General features: G+C 39.4%; 1 protein-coding gene across 2 annotated transcripts in view; it reads right to left on the minus strand.

Moving 5' to 3' along the window:
• Nucleotides 1-21,591, minus strand: part of SEC24D (SEC24 homolog D, COPII component) — a 73,715-nt gene that overhangs the window by 13,598 nt on the left and 38,526 nt on the right. For both annotated transcript variants that reach the window (XM_020781443.3, XM_078376632.1), the window contains exons 9-14: nucleotides 16,492-16,630; nucleotides 11,085-11,200; nucleotides 8,518-8,642; nucleotides 7,601-7,792; nucleotides 6,381-6,474; nucleotides 1,539-1,655 (exon numbers count right to left, since the gene is read on the minus strand). In XM_020781443.3, the coding sequence (XP_020637102.3) occupies nucleotides 1,539-1,655; nucleotides 6,381-6,474; nucleotides 7,601-7,792; nucleotides 8,518-8,642; nucleotides 11,085-11,200; nucleotides 16,492-16,630 (783 nt within the window). The remainder of the gene's footprint in view (nucleotides 1-1,538; nucleotides 1,656-6,380; nucleotides 6,475-7,600; nucleotides 7,793-8,517; nucleotides 8,643-11,084; nucleotides 11,201-16,491; nucleotides 16,631-21,591) is intronic.

Genomic DNA, 21,591 nt, shown 5'->3' on the forward strand with positions numbered 1-21,591 from the left:
GTCGAAGAGTGGCGAGCGAATTGCGCGCTGCAGAGCCATTGGTAAAATTGTGCCATCCGCATCGGATTGATGAGTGGACCGTCTGGCCCCATGGGGCTGGACCCTTGTTAATGCCACCTGTGTGGGGATATTTGTATTTGTATTCGTATACGAATACCCCCATCTCTAGTCACCACCATATTAACAGCAACACAAAACTGCACTGACCCCATCTTTCTATACATAAATTCAAGATGATATAATTTCCCTTCTTCCTTAAGACTTTGATGCTTGGCATGTATTTTCTTTGCTGCCAAAGCAAATTTTGTGACTTGATAGGTAATAGTTACATCCCTACCCACAAGAAGCATGCAAAATTGAGCCAAGGGGGGGGGGCTATCACATAGGCGTCTGAGAATGCCAGCAAGAAATTGGCTTCTGGGTTGCTCATATAAAGGGCAACTTAATAAATAATGGAGAGCATCTCCAGCCTCTCCTGATCCAAAGATACAGGGACTTTGATGATACATATATGTATGGGCAGCATAGATAAGCCACTGCAAACCAAACTACCACATGCCTCAATGACAATGGAAACTTTAGGCCTATGACTCCCTCCCTCCCTCCATAAGCAGAAGGGACTTCCGGAGTATGGGGAGTGGTCCTTTACTGATGCTTCCCCACTCACCAGCTATAGAGTGTACTGCCTTTCCTAAAATGCCTTCATAGGATCAGGAGACTCTCTGTATTGCACATGCTTTCTTCCACACCAGCTCATTCATAAAGAGGGATGTTTTAATTCAAGCCAGTGATTTTTAGTGGAGACAATTCACACACTAGACTAAATTAAGTGATGGGGGTGGGGAAAACATCCATCATCCCTTAGAGCCATCAATATCTATCACCATTTTTATAATGTTTCAGTTGACTTGAAAAACAAGACTAATTTAAGAGCATGGGAGCATGCTGTGTGTACGCATTTATTTCCACAGCCAGTAAGAGGACAAAAAAGCACTTTGGTGAGAAAATGTCAACTAATGATAGGTTCCATGATCTTTCAGTTGTGTCATGTACATAGATTGGTAGTTGGATGAACTGTAAACAGCAGGGCTTAAAAAACTGATATTCTTGGGTTACAGTTCTCAGAATCCAGCATGGCCACATGCGGGGGATTCTGGGACATGCAGTGCAATAAAGTCACTATTCCTGATTCTGGAAAGCAGCACAAGGAATGGCACAGTTCCCATGTGATTTGTGAGTGTCAGGTTTTCTAAATCAGGTTGCCTAACTTCTAAGCACGCTTTGAGAGTACAGGCCCTTTTTTTTAATATGGGCTCTGGCTAAGTGAAGCATATGCAACTGGCAGGGACAAGGACATTCCTGTGATGTCATGTAGAAAAGTAGCAAAAAATATTGAAAGAAAAATATAAATCTGTGGCAGAAATAACTGACACAGAGTTATATAGGTGCACTTGGTAGAAACGTAAGACACCAAAATCATAACAATTTTCCCCCATCCATAAGCAAGTCGCATGCTTAAATAAACAATCTAGACATACCTTTTCCTTCTCAGTATTGACCAATTTTCTATCATCCCTGCCCTTCAGCTTCCCTGGAGCTTCTGCAGTCGGCAAAGAAGCATGGAAGATAAACAGTTTTCCAGCACACTCCGCTGCCTGTTACAATGGCACACAAAAATGACCTTTATTCTGCTGTAGTTATAAACACTGGAGTTGGATCTTGATACATTGTCAGTTGAGTCTCAAAACTCCAGTGTAAACTATCCCTGAACTTCATAAATCAAAGAATCCATTTGTTTAGTCCCTGAACTTTTTTTGGCCCCCAAATTCCCAAAAGAAAATAACTCGGAAGTTGAAAACTTAATATCCACAAATAACTTAATCTAACACAGAGATTTTGAGTCATGGGTATGCTAAAACAATCTATCACTGTTTAAAAAAACTGTTTAAGAAAACTTGTACTGGGAGCAGTTTAAAAAACTGTTTGAGAAAACTTATGCTGTGAACAGTTACTGCAACAACATTCTAGCAGTTATTAATTAATATAAAGGGAATTAAAAACACTATAGCAAATTAGAAAATAAATGAATTGTCCTCTTGCAATATGTGGCCCAACTCCAGAATACATGGTTACTGGTTTGCCCCCAAGACAACCTACCTTACATATGAAAATAAGAAGAGCCCTGCTGGATCAGGCCAAGGGCCCATCTAGTCCAGCCTCCTGTATCTCACAGTAGCCCCTCCAGATGCCTCTGGGACCACATGAGACAACTATATACCTGTCTCCTGATACCCCTCCCCAGCATCTGGCATTTTGAGGTACCATCCTTTTAAGCCTGGAGATTATAGATCCTCATCATGGCTTGTAACATGTGATGGACTTCTCCAGAAATCTGTCCAATCCCCTTTTAAAGACATCTAGGCCAGATGCCGTCAGCATATCCTGTGGCAAGGAGTTCCACAAACTAAAAACACACTGGGTAAAGAAATATTTTCTTTTGTCTGTTCTCACTCTCCCAACACTCAATTGGAATGGATATCCCCTTGTTCTGGTATTGTGTGAGAGGGAAAAGAGCTTTCTTCCATCCACTTTATCCATCCCCTACATAATTTTATATGTCTCAATCATGCCCCCCCGGTGCCTTTTACCTTCAGCTCTATACAGGTGCCTCATGGGTGTCCGAAGGTCACATACATTCTAAGGATGTACATTCTAGTGTGGTGTACTGGATAGAATGATGGAGTAGGACTCTGGAGAACAGGGTTCAAATCTGTCTTTGACCATGGAAACTCACTGCCGAATTGGAACTTACCTTGAAAGCCCTATTAGGTTCTGATTTGACAGCTCAGAACATCAACAACAATATTCTAGCAGCTGTCTGGATGCTACAGAACTTGCACACGTTTTGCAACCTGTCCCTATAGTGATAAGCATTCCTATCCATCTGGAAACCACAACTAAAGGTTCAATCAGACAGCTGCAACAGCATGTGCTTGATTGCACAAGAAAGGGCTGCTTTGCAGGGAGCAATTTCCCCTAAAGTGGCCCTTTCATCTGCTAGGGAATTGCCCCCAAAAGTAGAACCCCTACAGCTGGATCAAGAAGGTCCAACTCGGGCCCAGATTGGGCCCAGGCCAGAGTGCATTTCCCCATACACTGTGTGATTCCTGGGAAATGGATTACACCAAATTGATCCACAAGCAGTCCAAATTATACACCACCTTTATGGCACATGTTTGGCTGCCATTATTTATTCTTTTGAAATTATACATGAATTGAATGAAGAAGCAAAATAAGTCTCTATCAGCATTTTTGTTTGCTTTAAAGATACTGTTTCCACTTGAAAAAATTAGGAGGAGTATCCACATCCACTGCTGGACATTAGACTTTGCTTTGCGCTCCAACTTTATCCATACACTGTTCTGAGAAGAAATGTTTGCATAGAGGAAATCCGGAGTTTAGTGTCCCATGAGAGAAGCTGACCCCTGGTTATTCTCATCCAGAATTGAGATAGTCAAACTCCTGTTGCTTAGCATAGTAAATCTCACTAGAATAGGAACATTGAATGAATGGGGATTTGGTAAGTCAACTCTTCCATAAATTCCATTTACTCAAATGGGCCTACTCTAACTCTGACATCGTTAGAGTAGGTCCATCTGAATCAATGGAACTTAAGGAGGAACTGATGAACTAAATCTCAATTGATTCAGCTGGCCTACTCTAGTGCAATTTATTATGCTAAGCAACAGGATTTGGCCAATGAATATTTATTAATAAAAAGATATAGATTCATCATTGTGGGTATCAGCAGAGTTCTACTGGTGATTTATCCCTCAGCAAGGTACTGTTAACACATTGAACAGTATGTTTATTGTGGTGCTTTACTACTGGAATTGCTACAAGTTTATTCAATAATTGCCCAAATACTCTTACCTGGTGAGCCACAAACAGGATAAGTTTGGAAGGCAAACTTCCCCAAGTTGAGAAACCACGGTGCACATTATCAGTTGCATACTAAATTGTATTACTCAGCAAGCAGCTGATAATGTCTGTGGTGATTTCTTAACCTAGGACAATTTGCTCCCCAAAATTATACTAATCGCGCAGCTATGCAAGAGCTATGACTGAAAGCATCTGGCCTAGCTGTGCAAGAGGATTTTGGCTAGTAACTCAGTTTATTGTTAAGCTACCACAAGCCTCTGGATGTTCTGCAGCACCAATGACCAAAAAAAAAAAAAAAAAAAAAAAGGATTTATGTTGCAGTATTCCTGAGACAAATGTTACAGCTGAACAGGGGTCAGAACCCGGCTTCTGTTCCTTTCCTTCCGCCACTGAGCAAGAGCTATGAAGCTTTTGAGAAGGCATGTAAGGAAAAAACTTCGCTGGCAAATTCCAGAGGCTGCTGCAACCGCTTCTCAACTATCTAAAATGAATGATTTATACGAATAACTTCTTTCAAGGAAGTGGCAGAAAAGCAAGAGTTACATGCGAGCGAAGCAAAGGGACATGAGTCTATAACTAGGGGCAACTCATGGACTGAGGGGGCTCTCACTCCTGTATTGAGCGGGTGCACCTCCTCTTGCAATCACAAGACACCTATGGAAGCAAAGGGTGGTTACAAGGGGAGAAAGAATTATGCACAGAGGGCACCTGAGCAACTAGCCACCAAATATTTGCTGGGCCATCAATTCAGCCTTATGCAAGCAGTCAAGTTAATGCATGATGCTCTCACTGCAGTTCCATCCCCAGCCATTTGCTGTACATGTAAAGAGAGACTTATCCGGGGCTTTGTGCATTTATGAGTAGTTTAAACTGTCTTTTTTCCAAACCCTCTCAAATGTATACCAAGAGTTTTGAAATAGTACCAGTTTTCACCCAAGAATCAATTTCCTCTTCCCAGGGAGGTGGTGAAATCATCATTTGATTTATGGAGCCGAACAAGTGTTACTGTATTTGCTCACAGTTGGCATTGTGAGGAAAGGAAACAAAGGAAAATAAATGCAGAGACTGGAAGTCTGCTCAGCCACTGAGATCACTTTCATGGTAAATATACACAAAAAAAGTATTCCAGATGGATCCAGATTGGCTCCTTTGAAGTTGCGATGTATTCGTTTTGGGAGGTTTGGTTTTAATTTTCTTGCGTGTGTGCTCCTAACTCGCTTGTTTATTTCTTTCATTCATGACTGAAAGCATTCAGCATTTATCAAAATTTATATAAATAAATACATTTTCCTTTAAAAATGTATTTATTTATATAAATTTTGATAAATGCCAAATTTCAAATTTCTGCTTCCTAACCCCCCCCAAAGCATGAGTATATTTAGTACAAAGGAGCTAAGACACTAATAATCATACTTCTTGGAACGAAGAACGATAGCAAATTTGTTGTTAAGACTTGGGATCAAAATCAGATTACATCATAGCAACAAACAAACCACATTCTTATTTTTACACATATAATGACAAAAAAAGAGAGGCATAAACCTATAAGCAATGCCAGGAATATGGCAAGTTGCCTTATATCAAGTCAGATCATTTATCCGTCCAACTCAGCATTGCTTACACTAAGAGTGAGTAACTTTCCAGGGAGCAGGAGGCACCGTTCCCCACCCTATCAGGGGCTCCCCACTGCTGCACCACACACACAAAAACTGAATGTTTTTTTAAAAAAAGTGCATCACATTTTAAAGCAAAAACATCATTCTGGGAATACAATTCTGCTTTACAAGACATGCATTCCTCATGCGCCTTGTGTACAAAGAAGTAGATTGGATTGTGTGTGTGTGTTTTGTTTTTTTCCAGCAGCATAACCATGATCTCAAAGGGGCAGATGTAGCTAAAGCTCACTGGCCATGTTATCTATATTTTACGTATCAGATAACATGGGTGGTTACCAAAGAGAGCTCACAATGAAATACATTTGCTAGTCTAAACGTTACATAAGAGTTTTCTTCTTGTTGTTGATGTTTGGTTTAATATTATCGTTACTGAAACAGACTAAAATGGCTACCAAGCTGAAAACTTTACATGTTTAATAAAATCAGAGATAAAAATGAAATGGCCTTTTAAAAAACTTTGTATACACGCATTATAAAGGTGGGACTGGCAATGTCTCTATGTGCATGTATGAACAGTACAAAAACAGCCAACTCTGTTTGCGCAGCTATGGCATGTACACTTACAAAGTGTAACTTATGGAACAGGATTTCAGCATTATGATTTTATATTCTGGATGATGGATCTACCAGGCCTCAGTCCAAAATTCTAACCACTAGACCACATCACTGTGGGAGATGTTAGCTATTCTCCCATAGAGGTTTTCACAGCTAATCGAGTCCATCCTCCCAAAGACCTTGTGGCACAAAGAAAGCCATTCTAACCTTTAGCGCTTCCATGCCAGCCTGGATCACTGGAGCAAAGACAGTCTCACTCTCATTCGTGTCTGTAAACATCTCTGGAATCTGGTCCAGCAAGCTATGGAATGGGAAGAAATAAGTGTTTCAATAGACTGGAATGGATAGGATAATCCTTTAGAACAAGAAAACCATAACAACACAGGCCCTTTTGCTGAAAGCTTAAAACTTTCATTAAAAAGTTAATTAGGTATCAAACTTTCCAACTTCTGCAAGCTTACTTAGGGTTCTCTGTCTTTGCTGTAAAAATTCTGCTCATTCAGGAAAAGATTTTGCATTACACCAAAGCAGACTACATTCTACATAGGGCCAAACCGCAGACTTGGCCAAACTTTGGTATACATCTCCTCTGAAAGCCTTTGAAAAGCTTACTACACATATTACTATATATTTCATAAATTTAAACAAGATACGTCCAAGATAGGATGTACATTATCAATGTATTCGAGAATACATTGATACGTCCATTATACTGATATTTTACATAGGTGTGTGAATGTTCATAACAATTAACCATGTTTTCAGTGCTGGTATGGCTGAATGGGTTGGAATACAGTGGTGCCCCGCTTGACGACGATACTGCGTTCCAAAATCGCTATACAGCAAAATCATCGTCAAGCAAAAATAAAACCTGGTTGGAATGCATCGAAAACCGGTCAATGCATTCCAATGGAGGAAATACCCGCTCATCCAGCTAAGATCCTCCATAGGGTGGCCATTTTGCGATGCCTGTGTAGCAAAAATAGGTTCAGAAAACAGAGGGGAGCCATTTTGCGAACTGCCGATCAGCTGTTTTTAATCGTCGTCTAGTGAACAATCGGTTCGCGAAGCAGGGTCCAAATCATCGTGAAGCAAAAACAAACCCACTGAAACCATCATTTTGCAATCGCTATAGCGATCGCTAAAAACTTATCGTTAAGCAATTTTGTCGTCAAGTGGGGTCATTGTCAAGCAGTGGGGCACCACTGTATGTAGCTGTTAAGCCAGGAGTCAGAAATAGAAATCACCCTGTGCCTCTCAGGCCAGTTGGGATCACCCAGAGCATATGTAGCAAGGGGATTATGGGGCCTTGGGCTAGCCACAGGGTCCCAGAATGCTATCAGAAGGAGGGATCAGTAAATCCCTTCTGAGCCTTTATGCCTATAATAAATATCCTTGAGGGAAAAAAAGGGAAATTGTTTGCTTACTTATTTATAACAGATCGTGACTCCTGAAAGTTGACAAGGAAACCATCAAGCAAAGGCACAAACACTTCCCCAACATCAGTGACTACCATCATCTGAGGTTGTGCAAGGTTGCTCTTTACATTGAAGAAATGGAGAACTTTGTTGTAGGTGACAAATCCAACACGGATACTTGAAGACTCCTCTTGTTCTTCCCTTGAAGAGAAAGCACAGTTGCATATAATTTCAAAGACATTATTTCAGATGAAGAAAACAAAATATAACTACCTCTAATGATTGGTCATATCAATTAATAGCACCACTCAGTAACAAAACACATCTGACAGAAACATCCTGATTACAGTCACAGAAATGGATAAAATGCTATAGGAGAGAGATCCTACTAGGCAATCTGCAGCTACTGTATTCCCTTTTTGGCCAGATTATCAAACAAAGCTCGGGTGCAACTCTTGCTTTCTGTCTGAAGCAAAAGCAAGGTATGTAGCATAAATTGGCTGGTCTTCTCCATTACCACCCATTTCCAAATAGCATTCTTTCATGGGGAAAATGCAAGGGGAGTGGGTAAAATCCACATTAAATGAACCTGCTATGATCTTGAATTTTGAGATTTTATTTCATCACATTTAAAACAGTCGCCCAGCCCAGAGTGCTCCAAATGAACTGGACTACAACTGTGCATTGTAATAAAAAAATATTTGGAGGGCTCCTGGTTGGGACAGTTTGCTCTAAGCCTGATGCCTGCTCAAACACAAGATGAGATGGTGAACAGACAGAGGAAATGCACCCCAAGATCATGCATGACTAGTGGAGTGCAGAGCATGACAGTATACAGAAAATTCTAATTTTTCATCTTATTTGCAGTTAATGTCATCTTCATCAAACTGGAGGTGCAGAGTTTACTCAGAGTTTATTGTCCCTACCTTGGAAGTCTATCCAGTACAGTTTTCAGTTCATCGCAAATGAGTTTCACAAGGCCACTCTTTATGTTATTGTATGACACATCAATCATGAATATGTAGGCTGGCAGCTGTGGAGGCTTCTTATTCTACAAAAAAAACCCAACAAGCGCGCACACACACACACACAAAGGCATGAAATGTAAGATCTTTCCCATTATTTCCCAAATTTTAAGAATTTCTTAAAAGAAATAGCACCTTGGGGAGAAGATTTTCACTGGGAAGACAAAGAAGGGATAAGGGTCACTTTTCCCAAACACATAATATGTTCCCAACTGTGATCTGAACCCACAATATTTTCAGGATAAAACAGATCCACACATATATTGTACATCTTGACCCTCAACAGGAAGGGGTTTTTGCTAACAAATATGTTGCATATGTAATCAACAGGCACACAGAAAGTTCTGCTTTTCTATGGGCATATGCTGTCTCCAGTCGTTTTTTTTGTCTTGGCTTGTGAAGTGTAATACAACTGTACACATAGTGGGGCAAACCCAGATGTGCCCTTTTTTGAATAAAAGGACTACTTTCTCAGAAAGGACTCAACAGAGTTCCTGCCAGATCAAAGAGATTTCTATGGCGTACAGCAGCACACCTTACCCTATTTTTTTAAGAACACCCTTCAGACCAGTTTTTCAGGGGGTACTGTGAGGCCACAGGGCAATGGACAGATGGCAAAAACTGCCCCTCCCAAGTCTTTCTTAAGAGGATACTCCTGTGCATTTAATTCCACACACAGAAGTCTGGATCCAACACAAATATATGGGCTGCCTTCTCGAGGGGCATATTAAAAATTCAGTCAAAAGCACTCTGACACCTCCTGTGTTTCTGCTCAGTTCTTAGCAATGCTTGCACGATGAATTAAATACATTAGAGAATTAAGCCACCAACAGTATAATCCAAGTGTCTCTCTCTCTCAGAGCTCTTCTAAGAGGACACTGGCAGGAAGACAATTTATGAGAAGGCAATCAAGGTATCAGATATCCACTGCAATCACTTGCAGAATAATTTTTGTTCCAAATACATAAAGATGATACTATTCATCACAATCTGGAGTCTAAATATTCCTTGAATTAAAATATATGCTCAGCAGAGGCTCCCAAGATATTTTCCCTATCAAGCAATCAGTTTGAGTTGTAGCACCTGCCAAGTATTATGAAAAAGGCACTTCCTATCTCATGATTAACTCATTAAAGTTCACCTAAACAGGCCCAGGTCAATTGTGGATATGGTTTAAAAAAATACAATTTTCTATTTCACTTAGCACAGAGCTTCAGCTACAAGGTGATAATGAGTGCAGGTTTTGTGTTTAGTGCACTTTAAGCCATAAATTCACATAAAGCTCTATTCTCCCCTCACCTTTTTTCCGTGGATTCCAAAAGCAATGCTACTCTGTAAAATGAGAGCCCTCACTCACCTAAATGGAGATCTGAGCTCTTAGAAGCTATTCCAATTTCAGCATTAGCAGCTAACTAGCAAAAATTTTCTTATTTTATGTAAATTCTATAGCAGTTTATTAAAAGCATTTGGCTAAAACTTTCTGGCACATTTATTGAAAAATCTAAATGCTTTGTATTTGCTAAATCCATTACAAACTATCAGAGCACCATTCAACAGCTGTTATTTGTTAATATTTTCCCTAGCTGTTCACTCCTATTGTTATGCAATAAGCACAAAGGAAAGTTGTGGTTTCCCTTAGATGGGGGTGGGTGGGATGCATTATCCCAATTTTGTTATATTGAGCATTCCCTGAATCATGACTGTGCCATACTATTGAGAGACTTAACAATGTGGGCTGTCAGCAGTAAAAGGGATATAGACAAATCAGCCCATAATTCAAACCAAGAACATCTTGTAGAGTGGAAAATAATATAATCTCATCAACCCTGATCCAAAGGTATATGCAAGCTCAAGTATAAGCACAGAACTCTTGAAACATACAAGTGATATTGCTCATTCAATCCCGCTCGCATGTGTAACTGCAAAAGCAAATGATACAATGTGCATCTCCATTGAAACGAATGACGCTCTTGCAGAAGAACAATATAGTCAGAGGGCTAAATCCCATTGCTTTTCTCAACTAAAGCAGACCTTAAAAAAAAACAGTTGCTGAATTGCCACCTGAATTCAATGAATTAATTTCTGAATTACCAAAATCAGCATTTTACATAAATACTATTGATGCTATAAGTCTACTTAGTTGGGACTAGCAATTTGATTGAGGATGGAAGTTTATTCACTCATACATTTCTTGACAGGACAATGACTTCTACTGCAATCCACAGTAAGACCGGCTAAAACTGCTTTACAGTCTAAGTGAGATGAAAGATAAGTTGGTACCCCTAAACCTATTTGGTGTACATTAGAATTATTTCAATTTTAGTTCAAAATTGTTGATGGCAATTGGTTTCATTCCCCTGCCACCTATCAATTTTATAGTCCAGTGCCAGACATTTTTGCTGGAATTTTGGATTTCCTTGATTTGGCACCTTGAGTGAAAAACCTGTTTCCATGCTAAGCAGACTTACCTTGCAATAATCTAAAGTAGCAACATATTCATATGATCCTAGAGATAACTCTGGCCTTTCGTAGTGGTCTATTCTTCTGCCAACATGGTCCAGATGTTGAAAATAGAATGGAGGGACTAAAGAAACAAGAACAGGAAAGGCAATTTCTCCTGTTTCTTTGAACACAATTGGACAAAAAGAAACTTGTGCTTTACTGCTTTTAGTGTGCTAATATTTAGTAGCTCAATACATTTTACATGAAAAGAACAGCATCAGAAGATTTTTTTAAAAGGAAAAAAAGTTCTACATCTCAAGATACTTCATTTTACCATTTTTGCATAGCCAAGGAATAGACTTAATCTCCTGTCTCTTTACAATGATTTCCCTTCACATTTGTAGGCAATGAGACTGAAAGCACTTGTAATACACATTTCCCCCTAATAATAAAGATCTTGCAGTCCTTTCCATGTAACTCTAGATTCCCCTAACTTGTCCCATCCATACTGTACTACTGAATTAGAGATTGCCATGTCAGGTAAGATGTCATCTGCATCAATCTGAATGGAACTATGCACAAGTCCCTACCCACTGGTGTATGCATTATTTATTTTGAACATGTTTAAGTAGTGACTTTCCATCAAATGAACCCCAAGGCAACTTAATAGCTACTTCTGTGCCATCAACTCAGTTCATGCTTATGGCAATCCTTTCCGGAGTTTTTGAGGTATAGAATGCTCAGAAGTGATTTGGCATTCCCTTTTTTTTGGGGGGGGGGGGATGCTCTAATGTGCACTTGGCTCAAGATCACATGGACTGGCTCTTCTCCCAGGAAGCACAGTGGGAAATTGAACACCCAACCTCTGGCTGTGGAGTCAGATTCCCAATTCACAGATCCAGCCAGGCCCAAGGCAACTTGCAAGACATCAAAAACAACAACAATAAAAAAAAAAAACACCCTACTTAGTGGAATAGTGTTTTTCTGTTCACCCACACATTCACAAGGGAATTACATGAGGACTGAACGGGGCTCTTATACTTGTCAGGCCCCTTATGTTCTTTTATCTTCATCTAGAAAAACAACCATATTACAATTGTCATATAAAGTCCTAGGTGCAAAACCACGATATTTGTTGAACTAGACATTGACCAGTAACCAATGGCCAATTCATATAGAAGTGAAAAGGTACAAGTTGGAATAGCCAGATTTTTGCTAATTAATGAGGTGCCAGTTGCAGGCCCAGGAACACAACCAGGACCTCATGAATTAGCAGCAAATTACCACTGCATCTTGCACCGTTTCACTTATGCAAGCATAAATCAGCAGTTGAATTATGACCTTGAAGTGAAATGCACATTCCCTCATTTTCTGTCAACAGAATTTCTCCAGAGATGCACATTTCAGCAATCGGACTTGCAAATTAAGCTGCGTTTACCTTCCATCAGCCAATTGCAAAACAAAACACAATGAACACAACATACACAGCTGAGGAAAAATCACATGCTACAATCAAGAAATACCTGCCACCACTTCAGGGACCACCTGTTCTAAAAAAGTATTAAGCCCATCATGTACTTTTACCCTTGGTTTATCTTTGTCCTTCATTGTTGCCCGCTACCTGTTCGACAAGTGTACAAAATGTTCTCTGCTCAAGATGGTTTCCTGAAGTTTTAATCAAAGTGCATGAAAGCATACAGACAAAACTGCAGACTATTCTATTTAATATGTAGTATTCATTAAATAGTAGCTCAGTAACACATAGCTAAGCGAATAGTAAGTATTTGTGAGTTCATACGGAGTGAACGCCCCTGCAGTGGACTGCTCCTTACATTTCGTTCCACAGATTAGGTTTTGAAGCAGACAAGAGTTGGCATAAGTCTTTTGAGGTTCATGTTTCAAAGTTGAAAAGATTACTGTATTAGGCAAAGCTCTATGCCACTTTGATCCGGCTGAGGAAATCCATCTAGATACAAATGTCTCAAAAGACTCATTCTGGCAAAGTCTTGGGACCCAGCCAGAAGCTCAGGAGCTCATACTTATGAGTCACATGCAACTGTGCTTGGACAAATATGGCATGGCATCTCCTTTTCAAAGCAGCTCCTGTCACAGTAAAGTTAATGGATGATTTAACCATTAAAATCCTCTGTCATAAAAAAAGAGGAGGTGATGCCTGAAATAGTTGTTCTTTTCCAGGTGGCTGGAAAAAAAATGAATTTTCAGCCTCTTCAGAAATAATCTCAAACAATTATACAACCTTGTTTAAGTACCTTTCTGCTTGAATGAAATCGCAGATAAAGTGTAAATCTTTAGAACAGCCCATAAGGGCAAATGGAGCACTGCCCAGCTTCAGACTCAGCGTACCTTCTCCATTATCCCACTCCCGCCTGCCTCCTTACCAGAGGCAGGCAGCTTCTCTGTGTATGTGTAAATACTTGCCTGCCAGTGTGTGTGTAACAGAAAACATCAACGGGTGGGTGTGTATGTGAATATACAGCCATGTTAGCCTCTGGAACTGCTCAGCATCACTCATTCTGTCTTCAGCCCCACCAACCACAATGGGCACTGTCCTTTTATGCAAAGTGTACTGCTTTTATGCTACCCATAATGCTTAAAGCACTCAATGGGAGGTTTACAATTTAATTATGCAGGCTACACATTGCCCTCCTCCCAGTGAGCTGGGTACTCAACATACCAACTTCAGAAGGATGGAAGGCTTAGTCAACCTCAAACTGGCTACCTGAGCCCATTAGGATCGAACTCATGTCATAAGCAGAAACTTTACTGCAGTACTGCAGTTTAACCACTACACCATGAGGCTCATTTATAGAATTGCTCGTACCAGGAATAAGGAACTATCATCATCAGTGGTGGTGGTGGTGGTTGTCATCGTTAAAAAACTCCAGGCACCATCAACATTATGAAAACATTGACTGGTATTATATAACAGAAACAAGTTTTAACAAAACTCTAAGTACAGTATATGTTAAATATTGGCACAGTATGTATGCTGTTCCTAATACTGCTGTTCTTTTTAGCTCTGGTGGTGTGATTTCTGAGATCTGCAACTGCTTGTAGTACTGTGTGAAATTGTGCCCAAAGCCCCAATGACTACATGGACCACTGAAGAGTGTTTCTTCCAGATTTGAGATGTTTCAATTGCCAGGTCTCTGTACTTTGTTAGTTTTTCCAATACTTTATTTTCAACTCTGGCATCCTCTGGAATTGCAATGTCAATGATCCGGACATTTCTTCATTCAATTACTACTATGTCTGGTGTGTTATGTTCAAGGTGTCTGTCCGTTTGGATCCGGAAATCCCACAAATCTTGACTTCCTCATTTTCTGACACCTTCTCTACCTGATGTTCCCATGGGTTTTTGGAGGCCGGCAAGTTATATTTTTTGCATAATGACCAGTGCACTAACTTTGCCACTCTATCATGTCTAACTTTGTAATCTGTTTGTGCAGTCTTTGGACATTCACAGATCAGTTGTGACACAGTTTCATCTTTTTCTTGGCAGAGTCAACATTTGCTCTTAGCACTAACTTCTTGGATTATGATGATTATTATGATTATTATGATGATTATGATTATTATTGGTCATCCTTGCAGGATATACTTATATAAATTTCTTAGGAAATGGCTAGTAAGTGCCCACTGCAATTTATTTTAATTTTACTTTGTTGTTGTTGTTGTTGTTGTTGTTGTTGTTGTTGTTGTTGTTGTTGTTGTTGTTGTTGTTGTTCCGCATGCCAAAAAGGCAGTTCATTTAACATTCTAAATTACTGGCATTTGGAAAGGACATTTTGTTGCCACTTTAAGCCCACAGAAAACTTTTGCTGTGCTGTTTTGTGCCCTTGGCAGCTATGTTGTTGCAGAACACATTCCTCAGGCGCTGTGACCAAATGGCTGATTGAATTTCACCCATACCCTTTATTCCAAGATGACACAGAGAAGATTAGCAGCCCATAACAAAACCAGTTGTCTCCATAAAACAACATCAAGACAACAAGAAAACATTCTCAATGCACAAGTCAACTATTTAATGAAAAACTTAATTCATATAGGTCTGGCAAGATGCAGATGAAGATGTACTCCTGTGCCTACTTATCAGAAAATTATGAGTAATATCTGAAAATTAATTATACGGGCAGACTGAAAACATATCAATGTACAATATATGCAAAGAAAAATCTACATATGCTGAAAAAAGAGAGTGCAATTGTCAGTAGTAGCAGGACAGCAAGATGTCTTAGAGCAACTGAAATGTTTAATCTCATGTGGAATTCATTTTGGAGGACACAAAGAATCAGTGTATGCAATAAGTGATGTGAACCAGTGAAAGAGCAGTAGACTGGTAGATGCCCTGGATGCTGTCTTCATCTTGCATTTTCTAGGTCTACATGCTAAATGGGATCCTTAAGCCCTAATCAGTAACCACCTTTCCTGGAGACATCAATAAGGATCTGGAAAATCTGGGTTCTTGCTCATGTGTAGAGGTTACACACATGCAGAACCCATCTTCAAATTCACAATTGTGTGCATCCTCAAAGCAATGAGGGCAGGGCAGGGCTAGCCACCTCTCTCTAATTGTCTTTTTACAAGCAGATCATCAAGTTGGAATTCCATCTTCAGGGATTTTTGTAAGTAAGTAAGAAAACTCTCCCCCCCCACACACACACTATCTTTAAAAGAATATCCTACATTTTAAAAATGGCAAGTTTCTCTCTCTCTCTCTCTTTTCTTCTCTTTTTCTTTCTTTTTATTACTAGTCCTCAGTCACATCATTTCCCTTCAAGAATCACAGCTTCAGCTGCATTCTCCAAGCATAAATGCCAAACAGTCCCAACAACTGTGTGGAGGACTAGAATGGCTCCTGAGCATCTGCCATTCAGCTGAAATGATCCTTCCAATCATTGAAACATAACAGGATAACATTTACCATTAATTTCTTTCAAGGCTCCCTGGTGATTTGTTTTCAACTATCATTGCAAAATACATAATACTGTATATACCATTCGTAATTAGAGAGTGATAATTTTACTTTAAAAAGAAAGAAAGATTAAAACTCTCTTTCACTTTCTCAAGATCATGTCTCAGATTTATAGGTTGGCAGTGGTGACTTTTCATACACAATTCCTTATTTTGAACTATTCATGTGCTACTCCTCACACTCTGTTTTAATGGAATGAAAGAAAACATTCAACACAATTTGATGGTACTGTGTCATTTCTACCTGAGTGTTCTTCCAGATCCATAAATAACTGTGACAGAAACATTAAAGTAAATAAGTTTAGAACTGGAATGAATATAAAATAGAGTTTTGAAAAACTTTCTTTTTTATGAAAGCATTTATTCAGAAAGTGATTTCTCTTTAATTTTAAAATAAAAAAAATAAGCACACAAAAACATCACTCTGATATTACTTACCATCATTCACACAGTTACAAAATCCGCACTGATATTTTCTTCCACCCTCAATGAACTGCATGAAGGGACACATATAAGCTTTGCACCTGTTGCATCGAATGGGTCCAGTTTCACCATGGTTGACCACATAAAGGGGTGTCTGAAGAGAATTTTTAGAAAATAGTCACAGAGATTAACACCATTCATCCAAAATCAAATCACCTTAAAAATGTAGAAGTGTTTGCTTCATCTCCAGGTTTTATGTTGCTGGTTTCATACCCATATAAAATAATAAACATATGCCACATCAAGTCAATTCTGATTACCCTTTTCAGAGTTTTCAAGGTAGAGAATACTCAGAAGTAGTTTACCATACCCTTCTTCTGGGGGTGCTCTGGGACTGCATAGCTTGTCCAAGGCTGCACAGGAGGAACATTGAGGAACTAAACCCCCAACCTCTGGCTTCACAGTCAGATACCTAAATCACTGAGCTATCCAGCCAGCCCTATATACACATATACTGTAGAAGGAAATCTCAAATCCAAATGACCTCAGTGACTCCTAACTTTCATCCAAAGTATTTTATTGCATTCTTTTTCTTACTGTACTCTCTCATCTGAGTTAAGAGAACAAAAGCGCAAAAAACTGTATAGAGTTTTGTGTATTTCTGGTTGACCTATATATTTCCCAAGGCTTAGATCCTATTGCCAGTCCCAACTTGCGTAGATGTACTGAATCAACTGTTGTAACTTAGAACCAACTGACGTAAAGGCCTCCCATTCTTCAGCACTGGAAGCCACAAACATTATTTGTTTGAAACACTGTCAGGAGAACTGAGTATTAGTGATAGTCTATCTCTGTGTTTCAGAGGTAGAATTGATACCTTATCGGAAATGAAGAGGTGTACAGTAGCAGCCTTTGGTATGTGCGTGCCTGATAATCATTCCAAGGTACAGTTGTTTACCTGAATCAGACTACACAGTTCCATCTAGGTTCCAGTGAGCATGCACATGTTGACATTTCTAGGCATTGCTCTATAGCACTACTACAACACAGAACAGCATGATGCATGTTTCAGTTTGAACAGGCCATATTTTCAAACTTTGGCCCACGATTCCATGCAAAATTTCCATTTTACAAATGGCCAAATGGAGTAGCTAAAATGTTTCAACTGAAGAGTTAAACATGTGCATGACGTCCTCAATCAAACAAACACAAATTTAAGACTACAATAGTAGGTACACCTTAGTGAAGAGCAAGTGGTACTAAACTCAAGGGGGATTGCCCCCAATTAAAATCATAGGCCTGTATCAATGGGTAATCCCAGTTAGATCAGACCCAGTGAACTGACAAAATGTATGTGCTGGATCACTATTCGGCAACTGATTCAATAGGTCTAATCTATCTGGCACTAGCAATTGTATTTAGACTATAGGTAAAAAGTAAAGGTAAAGGTTCCCCTTGACAATTTTTGTCCAGTCGTGTTCGACTTTAGGGGGCGGCGCTCATCCCGCTCTTCAAGCCATAGAGCCAGCGTTTGTCCGAAGACAATCTTTCCGTGGTCACATGGCCAGTGTGATTTAGACACGGAACGCCGTTTACCTTCCCACCAAAGTGGTCCCTATTTATCTACTCGCATTTGCATGCTTTCGAACCGCTAGGTTGGCAGGAGCTGGGACAGGCGACGGGCGCTCACTCCGTTGCGTGGATTCGATCTTACGACTGCTTGGTCTTCTGACCCAGCAGCACACAAAGGCTTCTGCGGTTTAGCCCACAGCGCCACCACGTGCCTATAGGACTGGACTATATTAATCCTGTCCTTTTGGCTGGATTATGCCCAACATGACCAGGTCTCTGCCACATTCCTCAAAGTAATGGAATTGCAAGCTATACTGTATATCTTAGAATTCTCTTCAGAAACCATTATTCTTCTTGTTGTGTGCTGTTGAGTTGCTTCCAACTTAAAGCAACCCTATGAATGAGTGACGTCCAAAACGTCCTGTCCTCAGCAGCTCTGCTCAGCTCGTGCAGACTCAGAAACCATTAAACTCCTACCTCAAAAAAAAAATGCCCATAAAAGTCCTTTTTTAAAAAATTAGGAAGCTCAATATATTTATTTTTTGTGTATAACCAACATGTTACTAGACAGACAGATTTAGTAAAAACAAAACTGAAGAGCTAGGGCTTGTGTTGTCATATTAGGAGTGGAAATTTTCTCTCCCCTAGTATTGGCACACCCATTAAAAAGGGCAAGTTCACAAAAGTTACACCATCTGGTTTAAAATAGTTTTACATTTAGAGTTTTATAAGGATCCTTCTTGCTTTTTTTAGGCATGAGCAACACTGAATTAGAACACAGACGTTCAAAGGAAAGGCCCTCTTGTACTTTAGAAAAGGTGTATAATTAGAAGCAATATTTTGAAAAAAAAATTGCAAAGCAAATCTTAGACTTGCCACAGCATCACCTATTCAAAGTGAGGTAAATATGTAGATAAATGCACATTATTCTGCAATAAAATGAAAGGAACAGTAATTATGTGAATATTGCAGGATTCCATATTTCTAGAAGAAGGCTCTTCATTATGTCAAATCTATATTTTTCACAATGATGAATTATTAACAGCAATGAGTACCTTAAAGTCATAAGGACAATTACAATTTTTTTTTTTGTAGGTTTTATACTCGTAGTAATATCCTTCCAGATTTTAAGCTAAACCTTTTTATTTCAGGGTTCCCCAGAGTTTGGAAAAGTTTCTGGAAACTGTAATTCAAAAGCAGTAATCTTCCAAGTTTAGATCTTCTAGAGACATTATTAAGCAAAAGAGAAGCAACAACCTGTACAAAAATTTTTCTACTCATTTAAAACCTGTGGCTAGTTGATTGCTCTTAATGACTAAATATGAATTTTGTAATTCATTTCAAACCCACATTAACACCATAATTATTTTGTGTGCCTGATACAACATTAGATTTATACTCACTCATCTTACTAAATTTAGCAAGAATGCAATGGACATACTATCTTCATCCAGTATCAGAATAATGAATTAATTCTCCTAGGATTAATTGCAACTACAAGCAGCCAAAGGGTTGGTATGTAAATGTTAGAAAGCACCATTTTATGCATCATACTCTCTGTAGGTGTCACTGTGTACTAATGATTATTGAGGTATTGTGGCTTACTGTGTTTATTGTACTGTTTAAACAAACAGGGTGGTACCCTATGTATCTGACATTTTCCAGTTTGATTAAATGATCATTTATCTGATCAATTTGAAAAATGTCAAATATATATTGGTGATAATGAAAATGAAAATGAAAACTGTTTTAGGAAATGTGACCTGCAACTGTGGCTGTTGATCTAGATTTCAGATTATTCGGCTCTATCCTCTTTCTATGGTCTATGTCACAAATTCTGGGCCTACAGAGCATGCTTAGTCCTCAACCAGCCAGTTAAGCATAACAGACACCTTCAAACTTCAGGTTCCTCAAACCTATGGATACCTCCCCTCTTGTGGTACCATTCTGATTTCAAAAGAAAAAACATTCATAGCCTCAACATCAGAGTGAGTGATGGCTGATACATAGTAGATCCCATAAGTCACTTTTAAATGACAGGCTCCTAGATATACAACTATTTATAGTGATGCCTTGGGAGCATATCTGCAGTTGTCTGTGGAGCACACACACACCATTTGTACCCTTGTTATTATGTGCTGTCAAATCACATCTGATTTAAAGTGACCCTAGTAGGGCTTCCAAAGTATGAGAGATAATTAAACAATTGGTTTACCAGTGCTGCCATCACTACCACCCCCACCCTCAGTGAATTTCCATAGCCAGGTATGTTTTCATATGTCCAGAACAGTTATGGGAAAACCCCACGGTCCATTTTTTCAACTATAGGATTCTCTGGGGTGGCACCAGCCCCTTCCAATGAAACTAGAAGTGGCTGCATAAACAAATATTTATGTTTTTCCTTCAAAAATAGATATTTTAAAAATAAGCATAGATTACATACTCTGCACCACTTAGAACAGGGGTAGGACAACTTTGGTGGTTGTGGGGGCCACTTTTCTGTCTCCTAGAGTACCGAAGGGTATGCAAACATCAAAAAATATATATTTGTGTGTGCACAAAAGTACAAAAAATGAAACTCGAAATGACAAGATAGTATATATATAAATATTATACATTGTGGTTATACATTTTGTTGTTCAGTTGTTAAGTTGTGTCTGACTCTTTGTGACCCCATGGACCAGAGCACACCAGGCCCTCCTGTCTTCCACTGCGTCCCAGAGTTTGGTCAAGTTCATGTTGGTAGCTTCGATGATACTGTCCAACCATCTTGTCTCTGTCGTCCCCTTCTTCTCTTGCCTTCACACTTTCCCAACTTCAAAGTCTTTTCCAGGGAGTCTTCTCTTCCCATGAGATGGCCAAAGTATTGGAGCCTCAGCTTCAGGATCTGTCCTTCCAGTAAGCACTCAGGGTTGATTTCCTTTAGAATGGATAGGTTTGTTCTCCTTGCAGTCCAGGGGACTCTCAAGAGTCTCCTCTAGCACCACAATTCAAAAGCATCAATTATATGCATATACCATTTAAAAATTTCTTCATTCTGTGAGTTCTGAGGGCCACCAAAATGGCCTTGGCAGATCACATGATTATCATGAGTTAAATGCCTCCTACCAGGATCTGAAGTTTTTTAACAGAAAGAAAATAGCCATCATGGCATTTCAACATATGAAGATGCACAATATGGGGCAGATTGTACATGTGAAATCAGATTGCCTTAGAAGTTAAACATTCACTTAGGAGACGTAGCACAAGCCTATCCTATCTGTAGGCAGCATGAGGCATCTAATCTAGGTAAAGGTAGCTGATTGTTCAATATTTCTGTGTTTTTACAACCAGGAGGGGAAGATATGTCTGTAGGTTTTTCACGTATTGAGCTAAAATACCTTGACTATGGGGGTGGGTGCCATTTGCTGCTGGTCTTTCTGACAGCAAAATGTCTTCTACCAGCCTTGATACCAGAATTTGTATATCATTAAGACAAAGTTGACAACCAACTCCAAGAATGGACAATACTTATTTTCCTCTCATCATCCTGCTCGAGATAAA

The sequence above is a fragment of the Pogona vitticeps genome, chromosome 5 (assembly GCF_051106095.1).
Source record: "Pogona vitticeps strain Pit_001003342236 chromosome 5, PviZW2.1, whole genome shotgun sequence".
NCBI lineage: Eukaryota > Metazoa > Chordata > Lepidosauria > Squamata > Agamidae > Pogona > Pogona vitticeps.